At 36.5% G+C, this 25,356-nt stretch overlaps 3 protein-coding genes and 1 pseudogene across 3 annotated transcripts; all 4 read right to left on the bottom strand.

The window, feature by feature from the left end:
* Positions 1 to 335: 335 nt before the first annotated feature.
* On the bottom strand, positions 336 to 12,250 carry LOC131793707 (coiled-coil domain-containing protein 81). Its single transcript, XM_059111177.2, has 15 exons — positions 11,843 to 12,250; positions 11,680 to 11,741; positions 11,268 to 11,424; positions 10,069 to 10,325; positions 9,347 to 9,426; positions 8,804 to 9,024; positions 4,603 to 4,888; positions 4,086 to 4,260; positions 3,526 to 3,600; positions 3,380 to 3,412; positions 3,043 to 3,126; positions 2,805 to 2,890; positions 2,342 to 2,420; positions 876 to 1,102; positions 336 to 663 (listed from the first exon to the last, which is right to left on the bottom strand). Exons 1-15 carry the CDS (start codon positions 11,919 to 11,921, stop codon positions 399 to 401), a joined length of 2,166 nt encoding a protein of 721 aa, XP_058967160.2. The 5' UTR covers positions 11,922 to 12,250; the 3' UTR covers positions 336 to 398.
* On the bottom strand, positions 12,203 to 18,290 carry LOC131793785 (minichromosome maintenance domain-containing protein 2-like; annotated as a pseudogene).
* On the bottom strand, positions 13,796 to 14,758 carry LOC136283616 (histidine N-acetyltransferase-like). Its single transcript, XM_066172745.1, has one exon. The coding sequence runs from the start codon at positions 14,756 to 14,758 to the stop codon at positions 13,799 to 13,801; it is 960 nt and encodes a 319-aa protein (XP_066028842.1). The 3' UTR covers positions 13,796 to 13,798.
* LOC136276779 (minichromosome maintenance domain-containing protein 2-like) lies at positions 18,127 to 25,153 on the bottom strand. The gene is made up of 15 exons (XM_066172280.1): positions 24,782 to 25,153; positions 24,140 to 24,200; positions 23,946 to 24,004; positions 22,832 to 22,935; positions 22,393 to 22,488; positions 21,801 to 21,905; positions 21,425 to 21,492; positions 21,224 to 21,328; positions 20,759 to 20,868; positions 20,593 to 20,610; positions 20,170 to 20,239; positions 19,827 to 19,880; positions 19,203 to 19,478; positions 18,751 to 18,839; positions 18,127 to 18,307 (listed from the first exon to the last, which is right to left on the bottom strand). The coding sequence occupies exons 1-14, from the start codon at positions 24,884 to 24,886 to the stop codon at positions 18,802 to 18,804; spliced, it is 1,269 nt and encodes a 422-aa protein (XP_066028377.1). The 5' UTR covers positions 24,887 to 25,153; the 3' UTR covers positions 18,127 to 18,307; positions 18,751 to 18,801.
* Between the last annotated feature and the right edge of the window lie 203 nt (positions 25,154 to 25,356).

Raw genomic sequence — 25,356 nt, forward strand, 5'->3', positions numbered from 1 at the left:
GAAACTGTTGTGCTACCATCCACTCTGACATCGACAAGTTACCTCCTTGTAAAGTTTTCATTGTATAAACGGTAGAGATATTAAAATGTATATCACACGTGATCCCTCTAAAAAAAAAACATTTGAGACAAAAAGAAATTAAAAACGATCAAGGTAGAAGGAATTTTGATCTGTAAGCGCAAGTAATCGTCCAGTCTTTTCTTCGCCTTCAATTCAAAAGATTTGAGTCCAATCTTTTCGTCACAATCGTATCTTCACAATTGTACAAATAATATTACAATAATAAATAAATAATTCCACACATTTCCAGCAAGGTTAAGGCGAAGAGTTCGTTTTGTTTTCCAGTCTGTAGTTTAATCAGTGAAAATTGTTCAAGAAATTCATCCTATAGAGGCGCTCTAAACTATGAGCCTTGATCCAGGTATGTATCGTGATTCGCTCCACACGTTCGATTCACCGCAGTTCTGGGGTCGCCTGCCACACTGTTTGCACCGGTGATACTTATCGCACTGTTCGTGTATCAGCATGCCAGGACTCTGTGCACGGCGGCGTTCTTCATGTTCTTGATCTTTTTTCCGACACACACTTGCCGCCCAGGAATCTTCCAGTGAACGGCGAACGTCTACGCGCTCTTGGTGGCGAAAAGCGCGGTCCAAAATCATACTGCAGAAAGATTAAGGAAGAATGATTATTAGCCTGCAAGCAAGAACTGAGAAGCAGTTCTTCAAAAGATAGTGAAAGAAAGGAATGCTGATAAAGAAACTCTAAAAGCAACGAAGAAATTTCGATCTCGAGCTGTCATCATTTTTGATTTCGTAAGATGTTATGTGTTGATCCCTTCTCGAATTTATTGTAATTAGATTTAATAAACTTACTCCCTGCGAGTTCTTTCAAGCATGTCTGATTCCTCTTTCTGATTCCGCAGATCCTTTAGAATAGCATCCCTCTTCCTCTGCGCCACCATCTCGAGCTGCTCTTGATAAAGTTGATGTGCTCGTGTCTTTCTCTCCAACAATTTCTCATCAGTAGCATCAAGCACTCCGAATATAGGCGCCTTTGAGTCTGGTTCCAGAGCAGGGATGGGAAGGGGTTTATAGCGCACCTGTAAAATGCGTTTAATATGATCTCAGGTAGAGGAATTGAAAGAACTGCTTAGTAGCAAAATGGCTAATGGTAACTCCGGGTGTAAGTATTATTATTCTCATTATTATTATCGTTATTATTATTATTACTATTATTATCATTATTATTATTATTATTATTATTATTATTCTCGTTATTATTATTATTATTGTGATAGTGCACTTTCTTTGTTTAAAAACAAAGGGCCTAACGAGCCCGACCTGTTCCTGAGGGAAACTGAATTTCTATACATTTTTGTAGGCAGGGACCCAATTGAAGTATTCTCAGTGATACTGGATGAAAATCAATCTCTTGAATGATGAAAACTCCAAGACCAAAAGACCGAAAGGAAGCCAGTCGGCTTTTTAGAAGAGTAATCTGCAAAACAAATCGGAAGACACCACCTCCGGATTGCGTGCTGGTCCGCAGGCTTCCATAAAATTGCTTAAGATAATTACTTCAAATGTCCATGGTAATTGTAATTGTAAACCAAAATGCTAGCTACTTAACCTGTCTAACGCTAAAAGAAAGACTTCTACATGTTCGTTCTCACTCAACTTCTAGATGCCAAGCTAGTACACAAACTACTTTCAAAACTCTAAAACTGCTAGCTAACTGAAGCACTGAGTACTAACACTATCACCCTACAAATAATTCTAACCACAATAACTATGTACTCTACCATTCTTCCTCCGGGACGTCTCTGCAAACGTAACTCTGCCGTTTGAGAGAACGGCATAATAATCTGCGGCTTTGGCAGACGCAACAACTCAGGGGATGAACGTAACGAGCAACTCACTCTCTTCCTGACATTAATCTACATGTACACAAAATAAATTCACCGTTGCAGTTGATACTAAAAGCACTTTTCGATTTTGTGTCGCTACTAAATAGTATTAGCTCCTCTCAATGTTCCTGTGCATCTGATTAGTTCGCGAGGATTGCCCCTACGTCTTCTTAATAAAGGATTATGTAACGAGTTCAAGGTTCTGTTTTCAAACTTTATGACTATCAAATTTTGTCTGTCAGTACGGTTGTCCATTCTACCTGTCTGCCTGTCCAACTGCCTGTTTGCATAGCTAAATAATACCCTAAATTTACCTCTTCCCCTTTTATGGTTTTAACAACAATTGGGCTTTTATCTCACAAACTTCACTTCGCCCTTCGAACATTTGTTCCGAGAATGAAAGTAACCAGTGAAAACGACTGAAGAATTCACCTGTGCATCTAGCGCCTTGCGGTAGGCGTCACTGCCCATTTTCTTGTCCCTCAAGTACTGCTCTCGTTGTAAAGCCAAACTGAAATAGTGACGGAGGGTCAAAATATACCCCTAACAAGACAATTATTCTGGAAGCCTTATCATCGCTATTAAATCTCAGATTTTAGAAAGGTTTGACCTTGTGGACTGTCGGGCGAGAGAGAAAGTCAGAGTTATAAAATGTGGCTTACGTCAGTGATTAGAACCTTGGCACGGAACAAGACAATAGTGGTGTATTTCTATGTAGTATTCAAATCATGAAAGAAAACAGCGCAAGAAAACCATGGGTAGATGACCGCATACGTCAAAGTTAACTTCCAAGGTGTTGCTTGTTTTTAAATTCAGTTTTCCTTCTCCTGTGGTCATTCGAACCTTGTTTGTCCGAGAACTTCATAATTGCAAAATAATGTATGTTTTAACTTACTCCTCTGCCAGCTGTACTTGCTCCAGTCTTTCAAGAAATTCCTGCTCCTTCTTCAGTTTACTTAGCTTTTCCTGTTTTGTGAGCACCTGAAAATATGACACAAGCAACAAGCATAGAACATATAAGTTGGACTGAAATCAAACACCCTGGTCATTCTGTAACTCCTGTGTATCTGACTATATGCACTCGAAACAAATAAATGAGGAACCAGCATAACTAAAAACAAACGAACACTCACCTGACCACCCAGTTCTCTACCGTACTCATCCTGTTTTATGTACCGGGGAGGGGTAAGGGGTCTGTTCTGGAACAAGTAGGACCTCTGCAAGAATCGTAATGTTACATGCGCAATACATTCTTCCAAACTTATTGCGTGTTCGTAACTTATGATAGTACTAACAGCTTGAACAATATTCCATTAACTGAAGTAACTAACGACGACAGTCGTGAACTTGACACAAGACTTGTTCAAAAGTTTGATATTTTGGGTAATTACAGCCTGTATATATCTAATCAGTCTTTTAAAGATAACAGAGATTCAAAATATCTAAACAAAGTAGTCAAATAACACTTACAGAAAATTCTGTTGGTCTTGTGCTGAGTTTCTCCTGAAACCAAATTGGAAGCACTCATAAACAAAAGCTACCGGTAAATTCTAGGTGAAATCAAACCTCTACTTATTCACTGTAACTCTAGCAGTTAAATTTTCACATGACAATACCTTGATTGCCTCAGATACTCCAAGATTAAAGGCAGCCACCTTCTGGTTATAATGGCGGTTTTCTAGGTTCTTTCCCTGCAGAAAAATACCAAAAGAAGTACGTTAACACTTTAACCCCTTTGGGTGACGAGCACCTACTTTCTCCACACAATATCACCATTGTAGCAAACATTTAGCCACGAGAATAAAGGATATGATGACCAACTAGAGAAGCACTTGATTGTCAAACAAATTCTCTTTGGAGGCACTTTAGGAAATATATAGAGAACAGTACGAAGAATATGCATACCGACGTTAGGGTGTAAAGGGTTAGTACATTAAGGTATCCCACAGAGGTTTGGAAAAAGCCCGTACGTTTGCTGTTTATTAACGGTTACCGTATATGTCTCTTCGTCTAGCTACACTCCCCATTAAATGTTTGGAACACCTTCTGCCTTCCCAAGAAAGTGACGAAGCTCTTAAAACTCAGAATAGCAAATTTATTATCTGCTTGCTGAATAACAGAGTTTAAATTCTTTGAAAAAACTGTGTAATTATTGCTCTATGACTTTTGTGCAAACCTGCTCTTTAAGAATGGCCTCTGAGTCCTTCTGCCGTTGATATTGTTGTAGGAGGCGATCTTCTTCAAGTTCTCGTTGACGCCGCTCCTCCGCAAAGTAAACTGGTACATTTTTCTGAGAACGTTGATGGCAGAGGTAGCACAATTCCTGTCCTGCTCTTTCATTGTGAATACACCTGGTTATCCAGATAAAATAGAATCAGTATTTCAGTTATCTGCTGAGGGCAGTTTCGTTCAGATTAAAAAAAAATTGTAAAAGTTTTACATATGATGTTCAGTCTTAGTCTTTTTTATTTCATATGATAACGTCATGGTTGTAATCGGAAGGGAAAAAATACATGAACCAAAACTAAATTTGGAAGAAAAATGTTTAGTTATTTCAGTTATCAATCTCTAAATGGAGAAGCAATTCAATATGACGGGATACACCCGGTACTTTATTTTAACATGCTTTTGAGCAGATTCAGATATTTTTCCTTTTAGACCTGATAAACCAGACCATCAACTGTATAGCATACCTCAATCTAGATGGAGAGACAGGAGACTGCAGAAACTCTCTTCCATACTCAGCAGGGGATTGCTCACGTTTGGTTACCTCCTGTGCAAGACTTCTTCTATTCTTGTGAACAGTAGCTCCTCTGATGCCTCTGGGTGGAGTCGTCTTAGATGGGCTCCTGGGCGGGGGAGTGGGTGGTGTCAAGTTCGCTTCAGGGACACTGTAAATCACCCCAGAGGCTTTGGCAGTTTGAAGAGGAGTACGTGGCCCAGTGGGAGGGGAGAGCCTTGATGCACTTTTTGGAACAGCTGAAAAATGACATGGAAGGTGAGTAAGAAGCTATTAAAACTACAGAAAATCTGAGGGGCAAGTCTGCTAAGACAAAAACGGTTTATGAACATAACAATGAACTTCAGGGTGGTCATTAGGCGTAGGAGATTGCAGAATTTTTTGGTTAAATTTCATAGGCTGCACCAACTTTTAACTCCAAAGTGGAGCCATTATGTAGTAAATTATCCTCTTGTTTTACACTATTCTCCTACTTTCCTAAGTTTTCTTTAATGACAACCATTGTTCCCTCATTGCCAAAATGCTTTTTTTTCTCCTCCTTCACCCTCAGGCTATTTTAATAAACCACAACACATATTTATATGGTTAGATCTTAATGGCATCAAATGCTATTCATTAAGAAAAAAAATCAAGACAAGCATATTCAGTTGATACACATATAAAAGCATCTTAAATTATAATTTTTACATTTTTTTCCCACTCATTTTGTATTGAAATACAATGTGTATGAATGAAGGGTTTATTCAAAGATATGTAAATTCAAGCAGATATAAGCCCAGAATTAGATTAAGTTTGTAAATATTTCTAAAATTTTCAATTCCATTTACTTTCAGTACTAGGAGAAAGTTGTCTTTAGGTTTTTTTGTGTTCATCAGCTTCTTCAGATCAAAATGTAAGCTTGCACTTTGCCTAAATGTTCACTGAAGGCAATTACAGTAAACTGTAACTTTGTCTCTTACACAACAAATTAACAATAATTTTTTGCACATCAAAAGAAAGTGATAACAATGTAAGATGAAAAGAAATAAAATATCTTACACAAAGTTGACTAAATATGGCCTTACTTGACACATAGTGATATTTTAGTGGTGTTGAAAATGCCCCCGGAGTCTTTGCCAAAAATTTAACTTGATTCAATTTCGTTGCAAACTGCGGAAATGATATTATGTTGATAACCAAAGCTTGCTTTTTGGTCAAGGAAGGAAGTGTTGTTTTGTGGTTATTGTAAACAGCTAGTGCCATTGTAAATCTAAACCATCATTCAAGGCCTGTCAGATTGCAATACAGTATTTAAAATGGATCAAACCTTGAAGCAGAAGTGTTGAGCAAAGTTAAACATTCTGTTGCTATGGATGGCACCAGAATCATGTGACTTTTTAAATAGTTTATAAGTATAGTTTATATTTAGATGAGTAGTAATAAATCGCCAAACTGATAGCCATGTATCATTGAAAACAGAATTGTGATATGACCGACTTAAATACAATGAGTGCAATGTCATCAAAAATTTATTAAACATGTCTCCTTTAAAATATTTCTGAAATGCTATAGAGAAAACTGTAAGAAAGACAACATCTATCACCCTAATCAGCAATAATTTTAAACCAGGTTTAAATACTCTACAAAAGAAAAAAAACATTGATCGAGAAATTGAAATAAAAATTACAAAATAAAATATTCTGTCAAAGGTTTTGAGCATAAAACATGAAATATTGAATGAAATATTATTTAATTGGCTTGTACTTCACTTATCAAAAATTAATCTTTAGAACATAAAGTGAGTATCCTGTATTACAAAAAGTAAAAAGATTTAAACTGTTCAAGAGGATTACACAGCCACCACCTAAGCATATCTCAACTAGGTTTGTTGTTTAGATTATTTTCATTACACTAAGTATCCTTGCATTAATTCAAAGCTACCACAAGCCATGAATCTGGCACAAAACAGTGAGGAATAACGACAAACTTTAAGCTTCTCACTCGAACAAAATGGGCTAAAACTCAGAACATATGTCACATGTCTGGCAATTAATCATTTTGAATCACCAGCTAAAGAACAGGAAAAGAAGAACAATTTTATACTTCGAATTGTTTAATATAAAAGATACATGTACATATCACACTATTTAAGACAATATAAGCATTTCAAGAAACCTCTTCAACTAACATATAACAGAAGATGAAAGAGATTTCATGCTTTGAAACATACTGTGAAACCTACTTTGTGCTATTTTTGTTTCTTTAAAGATGTTTTTGATTTTATATAAGATCTGAATTATTTCAAGAACAAGACAAATCTTTTAAAGTTGAAAATAAATCAAAAAGTTGTTCTCTGGATCCAAAACATTTAATTGACTGAAGATTTTTTGGTGCATGTTTGAAAATCTGAGTTATGGCCACCTTTTCCTCTAAAAGTAAACCTGATGTGGTCAATTCCTTGTTTATTGTCTCACCCACAAGTAAAACTATGATTCACTTCATTTACAATGTTTACAATTGCATGATTTCCTTGAATTGAAAAGATTAATTCCAACACTGTTCGGAAAAACACAGTGGACAAAAAAATTGGTTTGGGGTCACTGTTTCATACAAAAAGTTAATAAAACTCAAAAAAGAAAAACTAACATTTCAATTAGTATTAGAATATTCTCTGAAAAATTCAGAAAATCATAAATAGTCCTTGGTATTGAATATTCAACTTCAGTTGGGCAAACTAGATCAAACAGTTTTCAAGAAGTATTATTATAGCATTGCATGAAGTATTACTCATTGATTAAAAAAAAATTGAAAGTCAAAAATTGAAAAATACTCAGTGATATGTAACAGAAAATAAAGATCTGAAATACAAATTTAAGTAAAACAAGTTTCAGGTAGTAAGTTTGTCTTAGTTTAACTAATAATAACAAAAACCAACTATGCCACAAGAAATATGTCCATTAACACAGCAACAGTAACTGTGTTCTTTAGACATGCCTTCACTAACCATCAACTGACCTGTTTTAGCTTCTTTGTCACTGTGATTACCATCATCTACACTTTCACTATTGAATGCAGTGCCAGTTACAAATAGATTGTACCGACTGTATTTGCTTGTATAGTTGTCTTTGGATGGATGATCCAGTAAGTTATAAATTCTTGAAAATGTACTCATGAGACTGTTGTAAGCATTAGAACTAGGTTTTTTGGAGTAGGCTGGCATCTTTGAAACAAAATAACCTTGAATGTTTACGAAGGGTTTCACAACTCAATTGTGTAGTTTCTTCACAATATCCAAGAAAATATTAGAACAGTATGGTAGCCATGCTCACTACTGCATCTTTACTACCATGAGTAAAACTTTTGGCTTTTTAAATACTGTACACTGTTGCTATGAGAGCATAGACACAAAGTTTATTAAAAATTCATCACTTGAATGACTTCAAGGTTACTATTATTAATTAGGCAAAGCTTCAAATTACAGGAGGACATCACAAACCAGCAATATCATTGGAGAGACATGGAATCCACAATAGACCAGAAACTGCCACTAATTAACCTCATGCAGAGTATTTTACGTACTTTTAGTTTCCAATTTTAAGACCTTACAAAACCTCCCAGCAGGATATGTTAAGTAACCTCTGGTCACTGTTTTGCCAATTGAAATCAAACAGTTCATTTTCAGCAGGTTGTTTTGTTTGGTTTTGGTGGTGACATGTATGAATTGGAAGAATTTATTTACTAGACGATATCATAATTATCATTTACTGCCTTCTATTCGATGTTTAAAACATTTTGGGGGAAAAATTATCCTTATAATGAAAATTTCAATAGATAAAAACTCTGTAAATCTGCTGTGGTTTATTAAGGGTCAATGTTTCATACTAAAAAATATAAATGAAACATTTTATAATCATAGAAAAAATAAAAATGATATTCTCTGTTTAAACTAAATAATTAATGAGGTTGTCAATCTCACTACCATTCTAACATCAACTTGTTAGCAAACTGCAGGTACATGTACCTGGGAGGAGTAAAGGACAACAGCTGACCAGTTTGGGAATCAATCTGGGATGGGGGAGATGCTCAGACCATATGAACCCACCATGGACATTAAATGAATGTTAACACATTCTAACAGTCAATATTTATTTTTTCCTCTCTGAAAATAGGCTCACCTTCCTCTTCTGTGGGTTGTTCTTGCTCTCCTAATTGTGAATCCACAACTAGTATGGACCCTTCCTCTACATGTTCCTGGGGCCTTTCTTTATCAGGGGTGGTGACCTCTTCCCTGACACCTTCACCCTGCCCATTATCCTCTTCATCCTGTTCCGTTATGGTGGGCATTCCTTCTTTGCCAGTGCTTTTTCCTGGGCTCCCACTATCCCCTGGGGTAATCCTACAGCAATGGATAAAATAAACTGTTATACTCAAACTAAAATACCAAAAATTTCCACAGACCATAGTTCATGCAACAAATTCTTAATCATTTTAAGAAAAAAAAATATCTAAGTAATTCATCTCAACCTTGATTTGCAGAAAAGCTACTACCATTACAACAAAGAAAGAGAGTTATGGCTTTTGAAAGAGTTCAAGTTTATGTTGTCCAGAAGATTATAAGAATAGGATACCGTTAACAACCACATTTGGCCAATCATACACATTTAAAGTTAAAACTTGCAGTTTAAAATGAATCACTGCCAAAATTTAAGCTCACCAACCTTGGTAGAACTAGAGTGTTGCTGGTATGTGGCCGTGGACTAACAGGCTCTGACAAAACAGAATCTGCTGTTCCTGGTCTCTGTAAGATAAGATCAGAATTTTTTATTAGAAACAACAGAAGGGATCTCAGAAGCACAATGATCTATGTTAATTTAGTCTATTCCAAGGCTAAGAGAGTTTCTCTAAGGTAGAGCAAAGATGTTTAAAAAGCATAGCATAAAGCTAATACAGATTTAATTGCCATGCATGATATGGCAATGAACGTCTTTGCAGGCAGCTACACAAGGATAAGTGTTACTCCACTTTTTGAACAATGCCATTATCAGAGTGACAGCATTCCTAGGTGACCATCATTTGTACAATACCTTGATTTAAGGCAAGTAATTTTCCCTGATACTGAAATGTTGCAACCTAAGTCCCACAAACACCTTATCCATTTCATTAATAATTTCTAATATATCTGTATTAATGATATTGTTGTGCATGATATTCTTAATCGAATTCTTGGTGTTTTATGGATTAGTTTTTCAAGAACTAACTTCCCATAATATGATCTCCATAATGCAGCCCACTTCTGTAATCAACCACATCCTATAGACTGATAGGCCTCTTCATATTTCAGGTGATTGCTTTCATGTATACGAGGTTTAACTTTACAGTATGACACTTCACCACATTATATTACTCAACCCTTCAAAGAGCACATTTAAACAGTACTTACATTGGACAGCGCATGAACTAGATTACCAGAACCATCCATGCTCCTTAGGAATTCTTTGTAGAACTTCATTTTCACTTTGGAATCTCTTATTGAAAGCCGCCCAATCCCTGAAAAATGGAACTCTACATTCCTTTTTGCCTGTACAGATCTACTCAGAGCCTGAAGGACTTCCTTTACACAGCTTTCTACAGTGTCTCTGTTAAATGGTGTCTCATTTGAAAGAGCAGCAAAATTAAGCTGTACCACAGGAATTTGACCTACCATACAAAAAAAAAAAATATATATATATATATAAATGTGGGGATAGAGTCTACCCTGGCATAACATACTCAATGCTGTGGTAGAAATAAATTATAGAAATATTAATATAAAAGTGAATAAGGGAAATTTATGTTCTTAACAGAATTCTGCCCTCACCAAAAATGATGTAAGTCAGGCAACAAAAAATGAGTGAAGCACAATTTTTCAGTGACAGATAATAAGTCTTATTTTGGCTTCAGGAAAAAAGGCAAATTAATTCAGACACATATCAAGGATGACTAAATCCAATTGGGAAGTGGGGGTTCAAAATATGTCATTTAGAGAGGGGAGGATTAGAGCAATTTGAACTTGTCTTCCCTCCAGAAATAGAAATGATCCCTTAGGCTTGTCTCAAAAGAAAACTATACTGAGCAAGGGAGAGCCATGAAATTTCAAAAGTTACACAGGAATCTGATATTTGAGTCATGCTGTAGAAATGCAATGTTACCAAAAAAAATATGTGAAGTGCCTACTTAAAATTTCCATATGCAAGTTAATTAACTGAAAAAAAATCAATGTATACATGCTAAAAGTCTAAGTAGCTATAAATAAATTGATTGCAAAATTAGGTGAAAGCAATATTTTCTGCTCTGATGCTGCTCCAAAATAAAACACTTTGTAGCTACACGACACAATCCTTGTGAAAAGCATTAATAATTATAAGATGACATAAATCCGTTTATATTTTGATATCAATACGGAAGGTTGATGTAGCAAAGCAGTTTACACAAGTTGAATAAAAGTGCTCTCCACTTTCACAAGGTTCTAATAACGTGTTAATGAAGTTTTAACTCTCTCGCACCATATAGAGTAAATAACGAATATTTAACTCAGCAGGCAACACCTACACCCCACAAAGAAAGAGAATGCAATCCAAGCTATTGATATAATTAGTTTACCGGTGGTGTGATGTTTGGTGTAATTAAGAGCGTGAGTCATCGCAAACTTCTCGGACAACATGAAAACTGGTCTCTGGATCTGAATGTATTTATTATTTCCAACGTCCAGCTTTTTTTGCGAGTAGGTGAAGATACCGAGGCCTGGCACACATACACCCTGCAGGAAACATAGAAGATTCTCTTAGACCCTTTCTCAAACAAAGTTGGAATTTGCGAAATCAAACAGGTGACCACAGAGTTTACATTTTCTACACGACCTTCGGTAGTTAATCTGTTTAAAGGTAATTTTATATGTATTTTACCACGATTAAAAAAAAATCCCGAAAGAGAAATAAACCAGCGATCTGCGCGGAAAGAAAACATTCCATTGCACGTGCAAGACAAATTGTTACAGCGCAGAGTTACGACTAACCTTTTGAAGAGCCATTTGTTTCTCGATGAATCTTGACACATTGTCCCACACATTAACAATATCTGAGACATAGGGGCAAGAAAAGTGAAACAATTACAGCGGGAGAAAATAACCAAACAAGGACGCAATTATAAGTTAGTTTTCGATTTTCATATTGACTTACCTTCTTCTGTCAGCTTCGGTATTGCTGAATATCGATTCTTTCTGGCCTCAGAGACCAGGCCATACATTACCTCAGCCATTTCGGCTCCACGTGCTGAGGTTTTACTCAATAGTGACAAGTTTTTATCTCAAAACATCTGCTTTACAGAGAACAAACGCGAGTCGATAAGTGCCTTCGATTGCGGTACATAATCGTTACCATGACGACAACGCTCTGCCAAATGGCCAGCGGAATATTTCATTAGCTAGTGCCAGATCTCGATCAGGGTACACAGGATGAATGAGACCAACGTGGCACAATTTTCCAAGTTTCCATGTATCTTTATTCAATTGTGCGAACATTACGAAAACATAAATAATTTTAATTTTCAAATTTTTCGTCAATTCCACCATAAAAATTACATTCGTTCTGCACTGGCGGAGTGTTATATTCGGCAATATAAAATCTTAAAAAATCACTCCTCGTGCACAAACACTTTGAATGGAGAATAGTGACCATCTTTGAAAGTAGAGCAAAATCGCCGAATTCTTTCTTGAATTTGCTCCATCCTGACATCGTTCTACCAAAAGACGAAAATAAAGTAGAAAATAGATAAAAATTGGACAACTGAAATCACTTTTTTATCACCCATTATAATGCAAAGAGATGACTAAACCATTGTGGCACTGTGATAAATTGTAGACAAATAAAATTGGAAAACCTTGATGATATTGTCATATTATGGTAACTGGTAGATAGATTTGAATACTTCCGAAGCGTGAGTCACTCGACTGACCTTTGGACCAAAAATTCAGCGCCATCCGAGCTGGGAGAAGGAGGATCCACTGGCCCGAGACCCGAATAACCTGTAAGGTAGCAACATCGGAAAAAAGTACTTTTCGATTAACTAGAAACCAAATCCAACGGCCAATTATTAAAATTGAAAAAACATATCACAAGGAACCAGCGAGAGCTCGAGTGAAATCAAACATACAGCCTGAAGAGAAGGAAAAACTTAATTCCGGTTTGTCTTCGGCACTCAACTGAAAATTGCTCTCCGTCTCCTCTTGCTCCACGGGAGGCGATGTGAGAACTAGTTTGCTACAATCAAACTAAGTCAACCACTGACTACACAGTTTCAATCGAGTCTTTGAAGTAAGCAAGAGTTTAAAGTAACACCAAACTATTTATATAACCACTTAAATGATCTCATCTTGTTTAAAGAAGTTCTCCGTCGCTTAGAGGCGGTTGAGCGTTCTTGCAAAGGGTTTTCATTGGTCCATTGTACCATTTAGGTTTTTCTTTGATTACATAATGTGAATTTTTCAAGTTTTGGGACAAACTTTTTAGCTCTGCTTCTCAAGAACCCAGGTCATTTATAGTCATACTTGTTGCCAGATAAAGGGAGTACACAGAATTTTTCATATTTCCATGGCTAATATTTTCAGAGATATGTTTTTCATTACAGACTTGACTCTTATGATTTTAGTTTTTCTCTTCTACATGTAAAATGAAGTATTATACTGAATTGTATCGTTCGTGAATGAAACAAAGAGCAAACTAGAAAACGACAGCAAATTAAGGGCAGAGCTGTGGGGACAACGTAGGCCTAAGGAGGGCCATCTGGGGAGCGAAATTGCATCATATTACCGTATTTCCATTTTATAGAGTCCTCGTACAGGACAATGGCCATCACGGCGTCCTCTTCTGAAACCTTCGAGTAAAACAAAAACGATTTTCTATCGTTGTATTTTAGGATTTTCAGGGACTGAGGAAAACCACGAATAACCCGGTTGGAAAATGTTAATTTTTTCACATTTGAAAAATTAGTTTATGCAACTATTCATTTATTGGTATTCATGTATCAGATAAAAAAAAATTAAGATAGTTCTTTCCGCGTGTAAAGCTGGGGAAAAAGAAGTTTCTTAAACAAAGAAAATGAAGAAAACTTCTACTACAGGTTCCGTGGAGGTTCTGTCATTTTGGAAATTTTCGCTCAAACATCATCAGTCCAAAATCACGGAAAAATTCCACCGGTTTCAAGCCGACTGACTCTTCCAGCAGCTTCTTGCCCCAATTGGTATGACGATCTTTGTGAAAGGTGCAGAAAATGAAATCACCTTCTATTTGCTCGTATGCTCTCCTCAGCTGTTCAACAACGTGTACTTGGAACATGACTGGGTCTTCTGTGTAAATAGATGCCACCCAATGCATGTGCTTTACTCGGGGCGATCGCCGACCATGAGCGAACGATTTCGGTAGCACGCCAGTGGAGCAGTCGTTTGCATCTCGGTCCGAAAAGACGCAGTCACCCTCTTCGAAAATGCAATCGATATTGGATTGGAGAGCTTCGAAAGGCTCCCAGTCAACGACGATCGTACGGCCTGGAAACATGTTTGCCACTGAATCGTTCAAAATAAAATTGTAAAGGAAAAGTCTTGAACAGGCTTTCACTTTCAAATCAAAAGTACCAGCCACGGCTTCCAGATGATGTGGTTTCAAAGTTTCTCTGTTCACGTAGAAGGCCAAGATGTCTCGCTCAAACAAGGCGGTGTCGCCGTACTTCTTCTGAATAGAAAGACGCTCGATGTTGTCGGATTTAGTCGTGAAGCGTTCTCGGCAGACTTTGGGATATTCTTGTCGTATATGCTTGTGAATGGCGTCGATTAAACGGGTACTCAAGCCCAATCCACGGAATCTGGGATGAATCCTCAAGCCTTGACTTATGAAAGTCTCGCCTCCGTCAACGATGTGAATAGCTCTCAGTCCAACAAGCTTTTCACCATACTGAGCAACAAAAATAGTACGGTTCGGTTTGGTCAGCCATTGATGAAAAAAGCAAGGAAAGTAGTCATGGCCGTTGTAAATGCCTTCCGACATTTCTAGGACGGCTGCAAAGTCGCTCGACACTGCTTTTCGAATAGTTATTTCCTTCATAATTTTCTCTACTCGGCAGCTACTCAAGAAAACGCTATCGAGGGTGAAACTAGGAAGAGGTTGTTTACGGTAACATATTTAAATTGTTTCTCGTGAGAAAAAGTAACTATTATTGGGAACAGACACAGGTGATAGAAACGTAAAACGTTAATTCCAGCAAAACAATTACTCATAAAGCAGTTTCCAACAATGCTTTCTGATAGTTTGTAATTTAAAATTATTATTAGACTTCAGTCCCGTCCCACGTAAAAACAAGAGGGTGGAAACTGTAAACAACAATTCGGCGAGAAAAATAGAAATTAAAATGATGAAAAAATAAAGAGGAAAAAATATGTTTGTGAGCTTTGAATGTTTGAGAAATTTGCTCGACAAAGGCTATTTATTTGCATATACTCGAAAACTTAACTTAAAAGTACACCGATCCTTATTTCACTAAATACTTATATCTTCTGTCGGGTGGTATACTTCGAATTGGTCGGGCTCGCCTTTTCACTTCACTATCAGAAGACACTTAGGTTGACGGGGGACGCCAAATCACCCTCTCACGATGTCATTTCGTCGGTCTTCAGTTCAGCATTGAGAAGTCAACCAAAAATAACATCATTTCATAGAATTAATGCGAGCCGCTTAACATGTACTTGGAGGACAAAAGCTCGGGTTTACGAACGTTAATGAAAATGCTTTGTTACAGTTGGCACTCCTCTGAGGAAACACACGGCTGCTTCTCACGAGATTTACTACTTCTGCGCGGACTTACGATCATTTTAGTCAGTTTACAGTTATGAGTTTAGGAAGCCACATTATTGGACAATCAAAGTCATCCAAAATGTCGTGAAATTTTTTAGTGAAAAACGCGTCAACCCAGTGGTTCCGCCTCTTCGGTAAACAGTTTTTAATAGCAACTTTTGCTTAAAAAAATTGCTGCCACGTTAATTTAAAAGGCAAAAATTCGACTTTCAGGCACCAAAGCCCACGTATTTACTACACCTACACAATCAATACTATCACTTTGGCCGGCTCCACAGCCTTTTCTCTCCAATAGATGTTCGGTAAATTTTGTAGAACACGTCAAAAAGAGCTTTCCTCAGTTCTCGTTTCCTGTCACATAAACAAATTTGTTACTTTGCTGTCAATAAGCCGTCGATGAGCTGCGTGCCTTTATGCCAGCTACCTGTGCTAAAATCAATGACTCTGTTTTATTTTATTTTTTTTAAAGCTTTAAATCAGGATCGGTGTCAATAAAGTTTCTGTGCGTGACTTAAGTCTTGATGACGGTGGTAAATTTTATTCACAAATTAAATCTCATGAAACGAATTGTTTTCAAGAATCTTTCTAGGAGTATCGAAAGCAAAAATCCCATGGTGACATAATTTGGGCAGGATAGCAAAGCGACTACCTAATGTGACAAGTATGATTAAAAAGTACGTAACAAGAATATTTCAGACACGGTTCCCCTCTGAGACTGTTAAGGATCAGAAGAGCTTGCGTTTTTCGGTCAGTCTCAATTTTTCTTGAACATTTTGTCCGTTAGTCTAATAAATATCGAAATAATTGAAGGTGAGATTCATTCAGTTATAGGGTGGAATCTATAAAATGTGATCAAAACTTAATTTGTGAAATATTCTAAAATGCTTCCCCGAATGCTTCCTGACTTTCTTTTTAAAAGTTTTTCGCACCTCACAAGATTTACCTTTATCGAACTTCTCATTGCCATTCAGACAGATACCACCGTCAGTTCAGATGTCCAATAACAGAACCACGTCATCATCGACGTTATGAGCACGTGTTCGTGAAATAGAATTCATTTTTTTGTGTTTGTTTATAAAACAAAATAAAACACGGTTCTACAAAAACAGTGACCGTTTTTTCAATCAAACCACTTTCCGCACCCCCCTCCCTACCCAACCAAAGTTCGCTCTGATACAGGAAACAAGCGTAGAATATGGTGGAGCGTCCATAGTCTTTCGGAGCTAATAACACCATTGAATCGGAGTCAACATGAGAAAAACATAATTGCATCCTCTCCCCACTGGACAAGACCGTCCCCGATTAGATTTGCTTACCTCTGAACGAAGTGATAACTTGGCATGAGCAATGGCCAAACTGGTCCTGGAAAAGAAGAAAGGGCAGGTTAAGAAGAACTATTTGCATGTACTCGATAAACAAAGGTAAAACGGTATAAATACTTTAAAATACCGGAAATAAAAGAAACGAAGAGAACTGGAGGAATCAGACTGACAAAGTAACGATAGCAGTAAATTCTATGTAGGTAATTAGAATAATAACTCTATATAGTTTAATCAATAATAGAAGCAGGGGAATATAGTGTATCAGTAACGAAGTCATAAACACCAAAGTGGAAAGGAGGGCGGTTAAGCAGGAACAAAACTCAGATTACACACAAACTGTAAATCACAACTGGGTTCTGCAAAGAAATTAAATCTAGTGACCTTGAGATGGGTACAAGGAATCGATACTGGCTAAACTTACAAATGTTGTAAAGCAGAAGAAGGAAAGTCTGCGCCAACCGTTGAAAGAGAGTTTTTGGTTCGCCTACTTGCCAAATAATACCCTTGAATAAGATCCTGTGCTGCCACTGTGAGGCTAACGTGTTTTTGCCCAGCGTGGTGAAGGAACTGAAGAAAGAAATTCAGAAGACAATTACAGCTACACACAAGTTACACTTTTGCATTGAACCACTGGACTTGGACGTGGGCACGAATGGACGGTTTTGTGACAAGTCGACTTTTCTAAGAATGAGAAGGAGCCAACAATTCTCGTTCTCGTTTTAAAATTGTTTTTTTCTCGTTAATTAATGGCTGTTTTTACCATTCTCACGTTTCTGCCTTACTTTGATGCTAGAGGAACATAACTTAGCAATGACATACACGGTATCAGAACAACTCACTTTACCTGGCTCATTTCCTCGTCACTAATGAACATGACATCTTCATCCTCTTCATGATCTAAGGCGTTCCTTAACACTTCTTCGCACACTGACTCATCAGAGTTTTCAACTGCTCCGCTGATCCACTCAGGTTAAACACTAATGAAAACTGACTACAGGTAGAAATGATAACTTAATAGGATGTTACGTAAAACCAGGACAGATTAAAAATGTTGAGGTATAGGAGAAGACAGGTGGTTCAAAATTAGAAGTGCAATCCTAACATACCATACATTCACACATAAATCACACTTATCCTGCCTGCTTGTACTTACTCGACAAAGACCCTTGGCAAAGTGAACATTCCTGCAAAGAGCGAAAGGTTAAAAATATCATTTTTAGGAATAGAAAGAGATGGAGTCATGAAAAAAAGGGAAAGACAATTTAATAACTACACGTGAGCAAGAATTGAATAAACATGCCTTTACTGAGAGACCCATGTTTAACACAGGATCATCATCAGGGACTGCATGATGACTGGATTTCTGTGATGGTTCCGAACACACCCCAAACACTACTGGTTAGTGGCATGGTGACCTGGCAACCTTGATAAGACCCAAACTTTTCGGGTACCTTCACTGCCATACATCCATTCTCTAAAGCTGGTGAAGAGGAAGTCCAAAAAGATGTAACTACCAGATAGTCTTAGATATCTTTAACCACTCATCACCAAGATAGAACATTTAATTTGAATGGAGATCAAAATGAAGAGTAATACACTAAACTTGCAAGAAATTTCATGGTCAAAAACTTGCAAATCAGTGGTGTTACTAGCTGAGATAGGACTTAAGGGGGACATTTCACATGGTGATGTCATGTATGCATCTTTCCTCCATAGATCATACGTAAGAATCAATAAAAATGCAGACTCAGCAGACTACATAAATCCACTTAGCAAACAATCTTTTAAACTTGTTTATAAATCGATGGGAGGACACTCACTGATATCTTGAGGTTATTCAAAATCATCAAAATTTAAGCAGTGGTTTATGTTTTATTCAAGCTTATTAAGTACAACCAAGAGAGAATGATGTTCATAATTTACCACATTGAAGCTTATCCTTTTCATCTTTCTTTAAGACAGCTGCATTAGGAATCAGACAAACACATCAGATGCCAGAGAGATACATCCAGCTGAAGCAAAGGAACAAGAAAAAAACAATTATCATTACTAGGCAGATGAATAAACACAAAGTGCCTATTGTCTTCTTTTTTTACAAGAAAATCTGGTGATACAGCTCTGTACCCCTACCACATGGGGAGCAGGTCTGACCTGCCTTCACCCTGCCCCCCCCCCATTCCCTTCTTAGAAATAAGTTTCATTAGTGAAAATCTTAATTTTGAAACCCATTCTCTCTGGAAATGTAATTGACTCTCTTTGAGGAAGAATAGTTATATCATCTTGTCACCTTCTTCTAACCTCACACATTTTTGGAATTTTAGAATGTAAGTTTTACTATAACATCTATCTACAAAGCTTCTTTGTGTTAGCCTCACCATTAATCATAAATGTGCCTGAACCAAAAGGATCCCGGCAACAGGATGGAAATAAATCACTTGGAGGGGAATAAACAAGCATTCTCTTTGCAAATGATGCCATGTAAAGAAATAGCCTTTGAATCCTAAGAAGGTCATCAGCAATAACAAGCAGGTGAAGATGCCTTGACTTTGCTTGTTTAGTATCTTCAGGGCAATCAGAAGAGTGAAGAAGCAGTAGGGACATGAGCAAGAACATTTTTAGATGAAAGAATGTTCCAGGTGGTGTCACAGATGCTATGAGAGAAATAAGAAGATGTGCACAATGTATTGGATAATTATTGTTTATGTTTTCAACTAGTCTGCGGTAAAAAAAAATCTACAATTTCAATTTTTTCCTCCACATTAAAATTCCCCCCATCCTCAAAAGACATTCATCTACAAGTGTACTGTATCAGTCTTAAAAAGAACTTTACTGTCAACTTGACTGATTATTTCTCTTGAAGGTCTGATTACTTGTTGAAAATGCTGCCTAAAGTCTGAAAACAGTATCATATTTTCCTCTTGTTGAGGGACCAAAATCAGCCAGAGCATTCTCAAGCTAAACTGGTCATAAAAAAAGCAGTTAATAACAGTTTAAAGTACCTCCAAAGCAATATGATAGACTGCTTACAAAACTCCATGCTGAACTCCCTCTGTCTATTTCAAAAATAAAAAAAAATAATGTTATTTATTCCATGAAAGACTGTAATTATAGTTTTCTTTGGTTAATGAGTTAACTGAGTTAGGTAACATATCTGATGAACTCTTTGTGGAAAAGGAAATAATAACAAGTTTGTGTCTCATGGCGGTTATAATGTATAGAGTACATATCTATAGCAGTTAATGTAGTAGACTTGAAATAAAGACTGAAATATATTCATGATTGTCAGTCCTTACTTGCAGTACTTCCCGGCATATATCTGATAGCAAAAGATAATAGCACTACCTTTATGAAGCATTTCTATTCTATTTGGCAAACCGAAGGGTAGCAGATTCAAGAAAGGACTAGAACTCATCTAAAAGACAAATTAAAATAAATATGTGGTGCATAATTGAGAAACAACAACTCTGAAAATAAGGCCCAAAATGCCTACTCCAATTATCTTATAGTGGTACAATGGCTTCAAAAATAATTTGGAGATTGATTTCAGAAGAAAACTTTCTTAAGCTTCAAAATGGTCCAAATGCCATTTATGACTTAATAAACCAAAATCATGACATGCAAAGAAAGTGGGGTGGCTGCCACTGCAATAAGTATCACAAATAAATCTGCACTTTTACTGATTATGAAAATGCACTAATAAGTAACTATTTTCAAATCAACTACCAGCAACTGGTAATTTATCAGTAGTTCACAATTTAGTCTTACCTTCTCTATGTTGTTTGCCTGTAAAAAAATTAATAATCAGAATAAGTGACAACAAAGAAAAAATTTATTGTTCAGGCAAGAAACATCAAAACATAACAAAGTGTAAGTGAATTTTTATGGCAAATGAGTGAAGTAGGATAGCTGTCAACATCATTAACAGGTGTACCTCAAACACTGGAGTACAATGAAGTTGCAAAGAAGAACTATGAATTTCACATGAGGGTAAAAGAACAAATGAACAGTAACAGCCAATCTGAACCTCCCTGATGAGTTCATCTTTAAGAGGAAATAAGAAAAAGAAAAGAATTAATACCCTGAGAATCAACTAGCATGTATATGATGTCCATAAACATGTGGATCAAATGTGTAGTTTAATTAATCCATGTAGTTAAACTGAAAACAAACCAAACTAAGACATGCAATAAATTGGAGGCAGCATAACCTTGGAGTGATTTTGTGTGCTGGGTTTTAAACCAATCACCCAAGATTAATTTAAAAATATTTTAATTTCTGCTTACCACTTAAGGTTGTTTTTCAAGTGTTATAAGCTCTACCCCTTAGTCATGAAACAATCAACTAGTTCCCTCCACCCAGTAGGAATTTTAACTTTTCCTCTCTATTCTTTGCTCACCTCGGACATAGATTGGGATGGTTTGGTAAAATTTTCCACACCCAGTATTGATCCAAAGTTTCCTGTCTACTGTTAATGGTGATATGACTTGAACAATGCATTTATCTAGTGATGAAAAATCAATCAATCAAGAAAAAAAATTGAGAAAAGAAACATTTCAAATTCCCCTATTAAAGGAAAGGGTAACATTATATGTATTACCTGCTAAAGTACGGCAAGTAACATCTTCAAGTAGAGAGCATCCACAGTATCTACACACAAAATCACTCCTACCAAAACACAATGTAGACCATTTTAGGTAAATATGAGTTAGAACAAGTAAATCTTAATTCAAAGGCAATAACCTAAGTTGCTATAGGTTCCATAAATGATACACTCTTTGTCACCCCCTTTAGCCTTGGGGCTGCTCAATGATGATAACAACTTTCTCAATTAAACTTGTGGCACATTTTTGACTTACATGTATAGAATGTATGCTCTTCTTAAATCATCCATTCCTATAAATGCCTTGAGAAATCCCTTCAGATATCTGCTTGCTAAAAAAGCTACTTCACAAGATCCCAAGTGTGCAGCTTACCTTACAGTGACATTTTCTGTTTTTCCAGCCATATGAACTCTGATGTAACAATATTTCGCAGAACCAAGACAATCAGAATGAGGACAGTAGAATCTTGCACTTTGGCTATAGAATCAAGGATGACATTCTGTCAAAGATCTCACATCTAACAACATTATTATGCACAAACTGGACCATTGTTATTCAAAGGTTGCGACTGTTACACTATCACTATTTGAGGAATAACTGCTTGCTATCTGTGACTCCAAGGTTTAGTAACTGACAGAGAAGAAAACAAGTAAAAAATCCCTATTTTGACATTTGGACTGCAAGGTTTAGCATTTTTTCAGGTTTCCCAATGGTTCATTAGACTGAGTGTAGGGAGAATAAAGTGTCTTGCACAAGAACACAACACAGTAATTCTAGCCAGAGATACATGTATAGATCAGGCTACTGTGTCTTTTATGATACATTACCATCTAGACAAAGACAAAAGCTCTTTGTCTACGATAAATCTTAATTTTCAACTAAGATACAATTATAATTAGGCAGTTTTAAATGCCAGAAAAGTTTAAGTAGTTAAATTACAGCTTGTGCTTAAATTAAAACTCACGTGTACTGAGTAACAGCTGTAATTCCACTTATGATACCACATATCTTCATGAGATTAGGCTGACCATTACCAGCCAGATTCCAACTGCTTATAGACCTGAGTTGAAACTTATCAAAATTAGCTTTCACTGTCCATTTAGCAACTGAAGGTAGATCAGTCTGTGTTGAAATTAATGTGCTACAAATAATGATATCTGTGGGCCTACCAGGGGCAAATTATACTAGTGTACAAATATAACACCTCTTCTGTAGATGATTCTCTTCTCTCAGTGAAAAATTGAGCTACAGGAAACTAGTGTGGAGATAGATACACATGTAGAGAAGCTAACTTTAAATTTGGCTATCTTATAAAGATCTCAGTACATGTATACCATGTCTTGTAAATCATACCCTGTATCTACTCAACTGTATTAAAATTATTTTAGGAAGAATGAACCTACTCTTGATATGGTGGCACTGATGAAAACCTGACTACAACAAGAACTTGTGATGGGAGCAACAAATCTGGTATCCATGACAGAGTGTGAATAACAATATAAGAGACCTGTGCAGAGCATATCAGAGAAAAGGTTTATTGTTTGATCATAATCTTAAAACATTATTGGTGGCAATATTTTTTTTTTCTAACTGGCATAATTTTGATTATCAGTAGTCTGTTATAAAATAAACATAAAAATTTGTCATTGTCAATTTCTTCATGATTTGATGGGCCATTTCACAGTTGTGAACCAGTACTTGCCAAGCCTTTGATTTGGAGTGAGGCTGAGGGTGACCCTGTTGTGATAGAAACCAGTATCTACTTAGCATGATAACAAAGTAATTTGTATTTGAAAGGTAGCAAGGTTTGTATCATAACAAGGTCACCCTTAGCCTCACTCCTGTTCAAAGACTTGGCAACCAAGCATGCAACTGTAAAATGGACTATTGTTATAACCATTATTTAAAAATTCAAAAATATCTACTGAGGGAAGTCCAATAAATCTCACTTAGAAGATCCCTTTTTCTTACTCCTAAAACATTCCATAATAAACTAGCACTTTGTCAAGATTGATATGTTTATGTGCATGCATAAACTTTTGAATGTGTTGTCATTTTGCAACCTTCCACCTTTGTTTGCTTTTCAGTCGACGTCTTTTTCAGGCTTAGAAGGCTAATGGATATTAACTAAATATTAGGGGTATAGTTGCTGGAAACTGTAGAATTAATTTCATAACAACTGCATTGTTTTGTACTGTTTAATACACTTTTAATGATAATGATTGTGCAGTCACATTGAGCCACCATGTACATTTTGCATGTTGACATTTTTGAAGCTTGCGCTATGTTAACATCCAGATCTTGCACAATCCAAAAAACCCTGTAGAGCCTCCTGAACACCTAACCTTAGAATTGTGAAGAAGCATATATTAAGTGGATTTATGACATCTATGTTACACAAGAAATTAGAATACTGCTGGCCTTTGGGAGAAATATTCTTGTTAACTAGCTATCACAGGACACATGTGGAGTGTGCCTGAGCCCCCTAAAAACCACCAACCATGACCTAGCTCTTACCTCTTGAAAAACATTTATGGCGTTCAAAGGCTCCACTATAGCCAAATTTCCTAGTGTAGCTAGGAGACAAAAATTGGTAACAATGGTTACTGGAAACCTCTAATAGGGGCATGACAACATTTTTGTTTCTTACAACAATATCATAAGAAGTAGTAATATTGAAAAGATGTTGTTTGAAATCACACAAACCATACCATTGAAGTCAAGCAAATCCATAAGATCCATTTTAAACACAAATCTGTAAACAGTCTTTTCCTATGAAGGATATGAAAAACACTTGTTGTAAAAATGTCTCATCTGAAAATTCTCATAAGAGTGACCTTTCTAGGTACTATACTTATTGTGGTAACAATAAAAAAACTCCTATAGGATTATTTCATCTTCAGAGCCAAGTGTCATCTTATCTCTGTGGATGTCTTCTTAGCATATCAAAGTCAAACAGTTGGGTCTACAAACTAACCTTGATAATAATCAATTATTTAATTGATTAGTGATAGAAAAAAACATCCCTTGTGATATTAATATACATCAAATAATCATTGATAAAATCACATATAAAATTCCACTTTGAGATGGGTTTTGATCTCAAAATAATAAAGGCTGGGGGCTATTTACTTTCGTTTATAAGGAATAAAGTCAATTAATATAAATACCATGACGCCCTTTTCTCAATTAAATTAAAAAGGCCTAACCGTGACATGAATTAATCCAAAAGTAATAGCATGTATTTATGCATTTCCTTCTCAAAGAAATTGAACTTGTTTTTGTTTGCTGCAATTTCAGCTTATTCACGACTGCATAATTGTCGTCACAGTTTTTACAACCCCATGACTTACCGTGGAATCTGCAGAGTAACATTTACTTTGTTTTCTGAGCTGTTCAAAGGCCCCACACTCACAGAACCATTCAAAAGCGACTTCCAAAGTACTCTTTACCTCCATACCTCTTTCCTACGATAACAAGCCTTTGATGTCGGGAGGAAACAAAACAAATTTCAAAATGTTTGATGCAACATCCTTGGCACAACCTTTGTTTACAAAATTACAGCTGTAGCATAACTGGCATTTGGCAGCAGGTCCCAAACGCGTTACTTTTCCCGCCTTTTCTTTGAGTAACGTCACCATCGTGAGAACGCCAACGACATAAGATGCGTACTGGCGTTTTCCCAGATGACCAAATTTTTTTAGAAAGCAGTTTGGTTTCCTCTCAAAGAGCATTTACCCGAAATTTTACTCAAAAATATATCGACTCCCTCGCATCCGGCGGAAAAATTTACGGGATAATCAACGCCCGGGCGCCCGGGCTGAGTATGAAGGTGTTCAGCGGACATGCATCTGCGGCTAAATATACTGTGTAAGTATCACAGAAAATTACAGGCAAAGTAAAACATAGTTTCCTTTTTTGCAATCTC

This window comes from Pocillopora verrucosa, chromosome 9 (genome assembly GCF_036669915.1).
Source record: "Pocillopora verrucosa isolate sample1 chromosome 9, ASM3666991v2, whole genome shotgun sequence".
Lineage (NCBI taxonomy): Eukaryota > Metazoa > Cnidaria > Anthozoa > Scleractinia > Pocilloporidae > Pocillopora > Pocillopora verrucosa.

Excerpts from the sequence above, each read along its gene's own strand:
- LOC136283616 (XM_066172745.1), bottom strand. The coding sequence starts at position 14,758 with ATGAAGGAAATAACTATTCGAAAAGCAGTGTCGAGCGACTTTGCAGCC.
- LOC136276779 (XM_066172280.1), bottom strand. The coding sequence starts at position 24,886 with ATGGAGGTAAAGAGTACTTTGGAAGTCGCTTTTGAATGGTTCTGTGAG. Across the intron at positions 21,906-22,392 it reads ACAGCTGTTACTCAGTACAC|CCAAAGTGCAAGATTCTACT; the intron begins GTGAGTTTTAAT and ends TTGATTCTATAG. Across the intron at positions 19,881-20,169 it reads AATAGAAATGCTTCATAAAG|ACAGAGGGAGTTCAGCATGG; the intron begins GTAGTGCTATTA and ends TTTTTGAAATAG.
- LOC131793707 (XM_059111177.2), bottom strand. The coding sequence starts at position 11,921 with ATGGCTGAGGTAATGTATGGCCTGGTCTCTGAGGCCAGAAAGAATCGA. Across the intron at positions 3,601-4,085 it reads AGGCCATTCTTAAAGAGCAG|GGAAAGAACCTAGAAAACCG; the intron begins GTTTGCACAAAA and ends ATTTTTCTGCAG. Across the intron at positions 2,891-3,042 it reads GTAGAGAACTGGGTGGTCAG|GTGCTCACAAAACAGGAAAA; the intron begins GTGAGTGTTCGT and ends TCATATTTTCAG.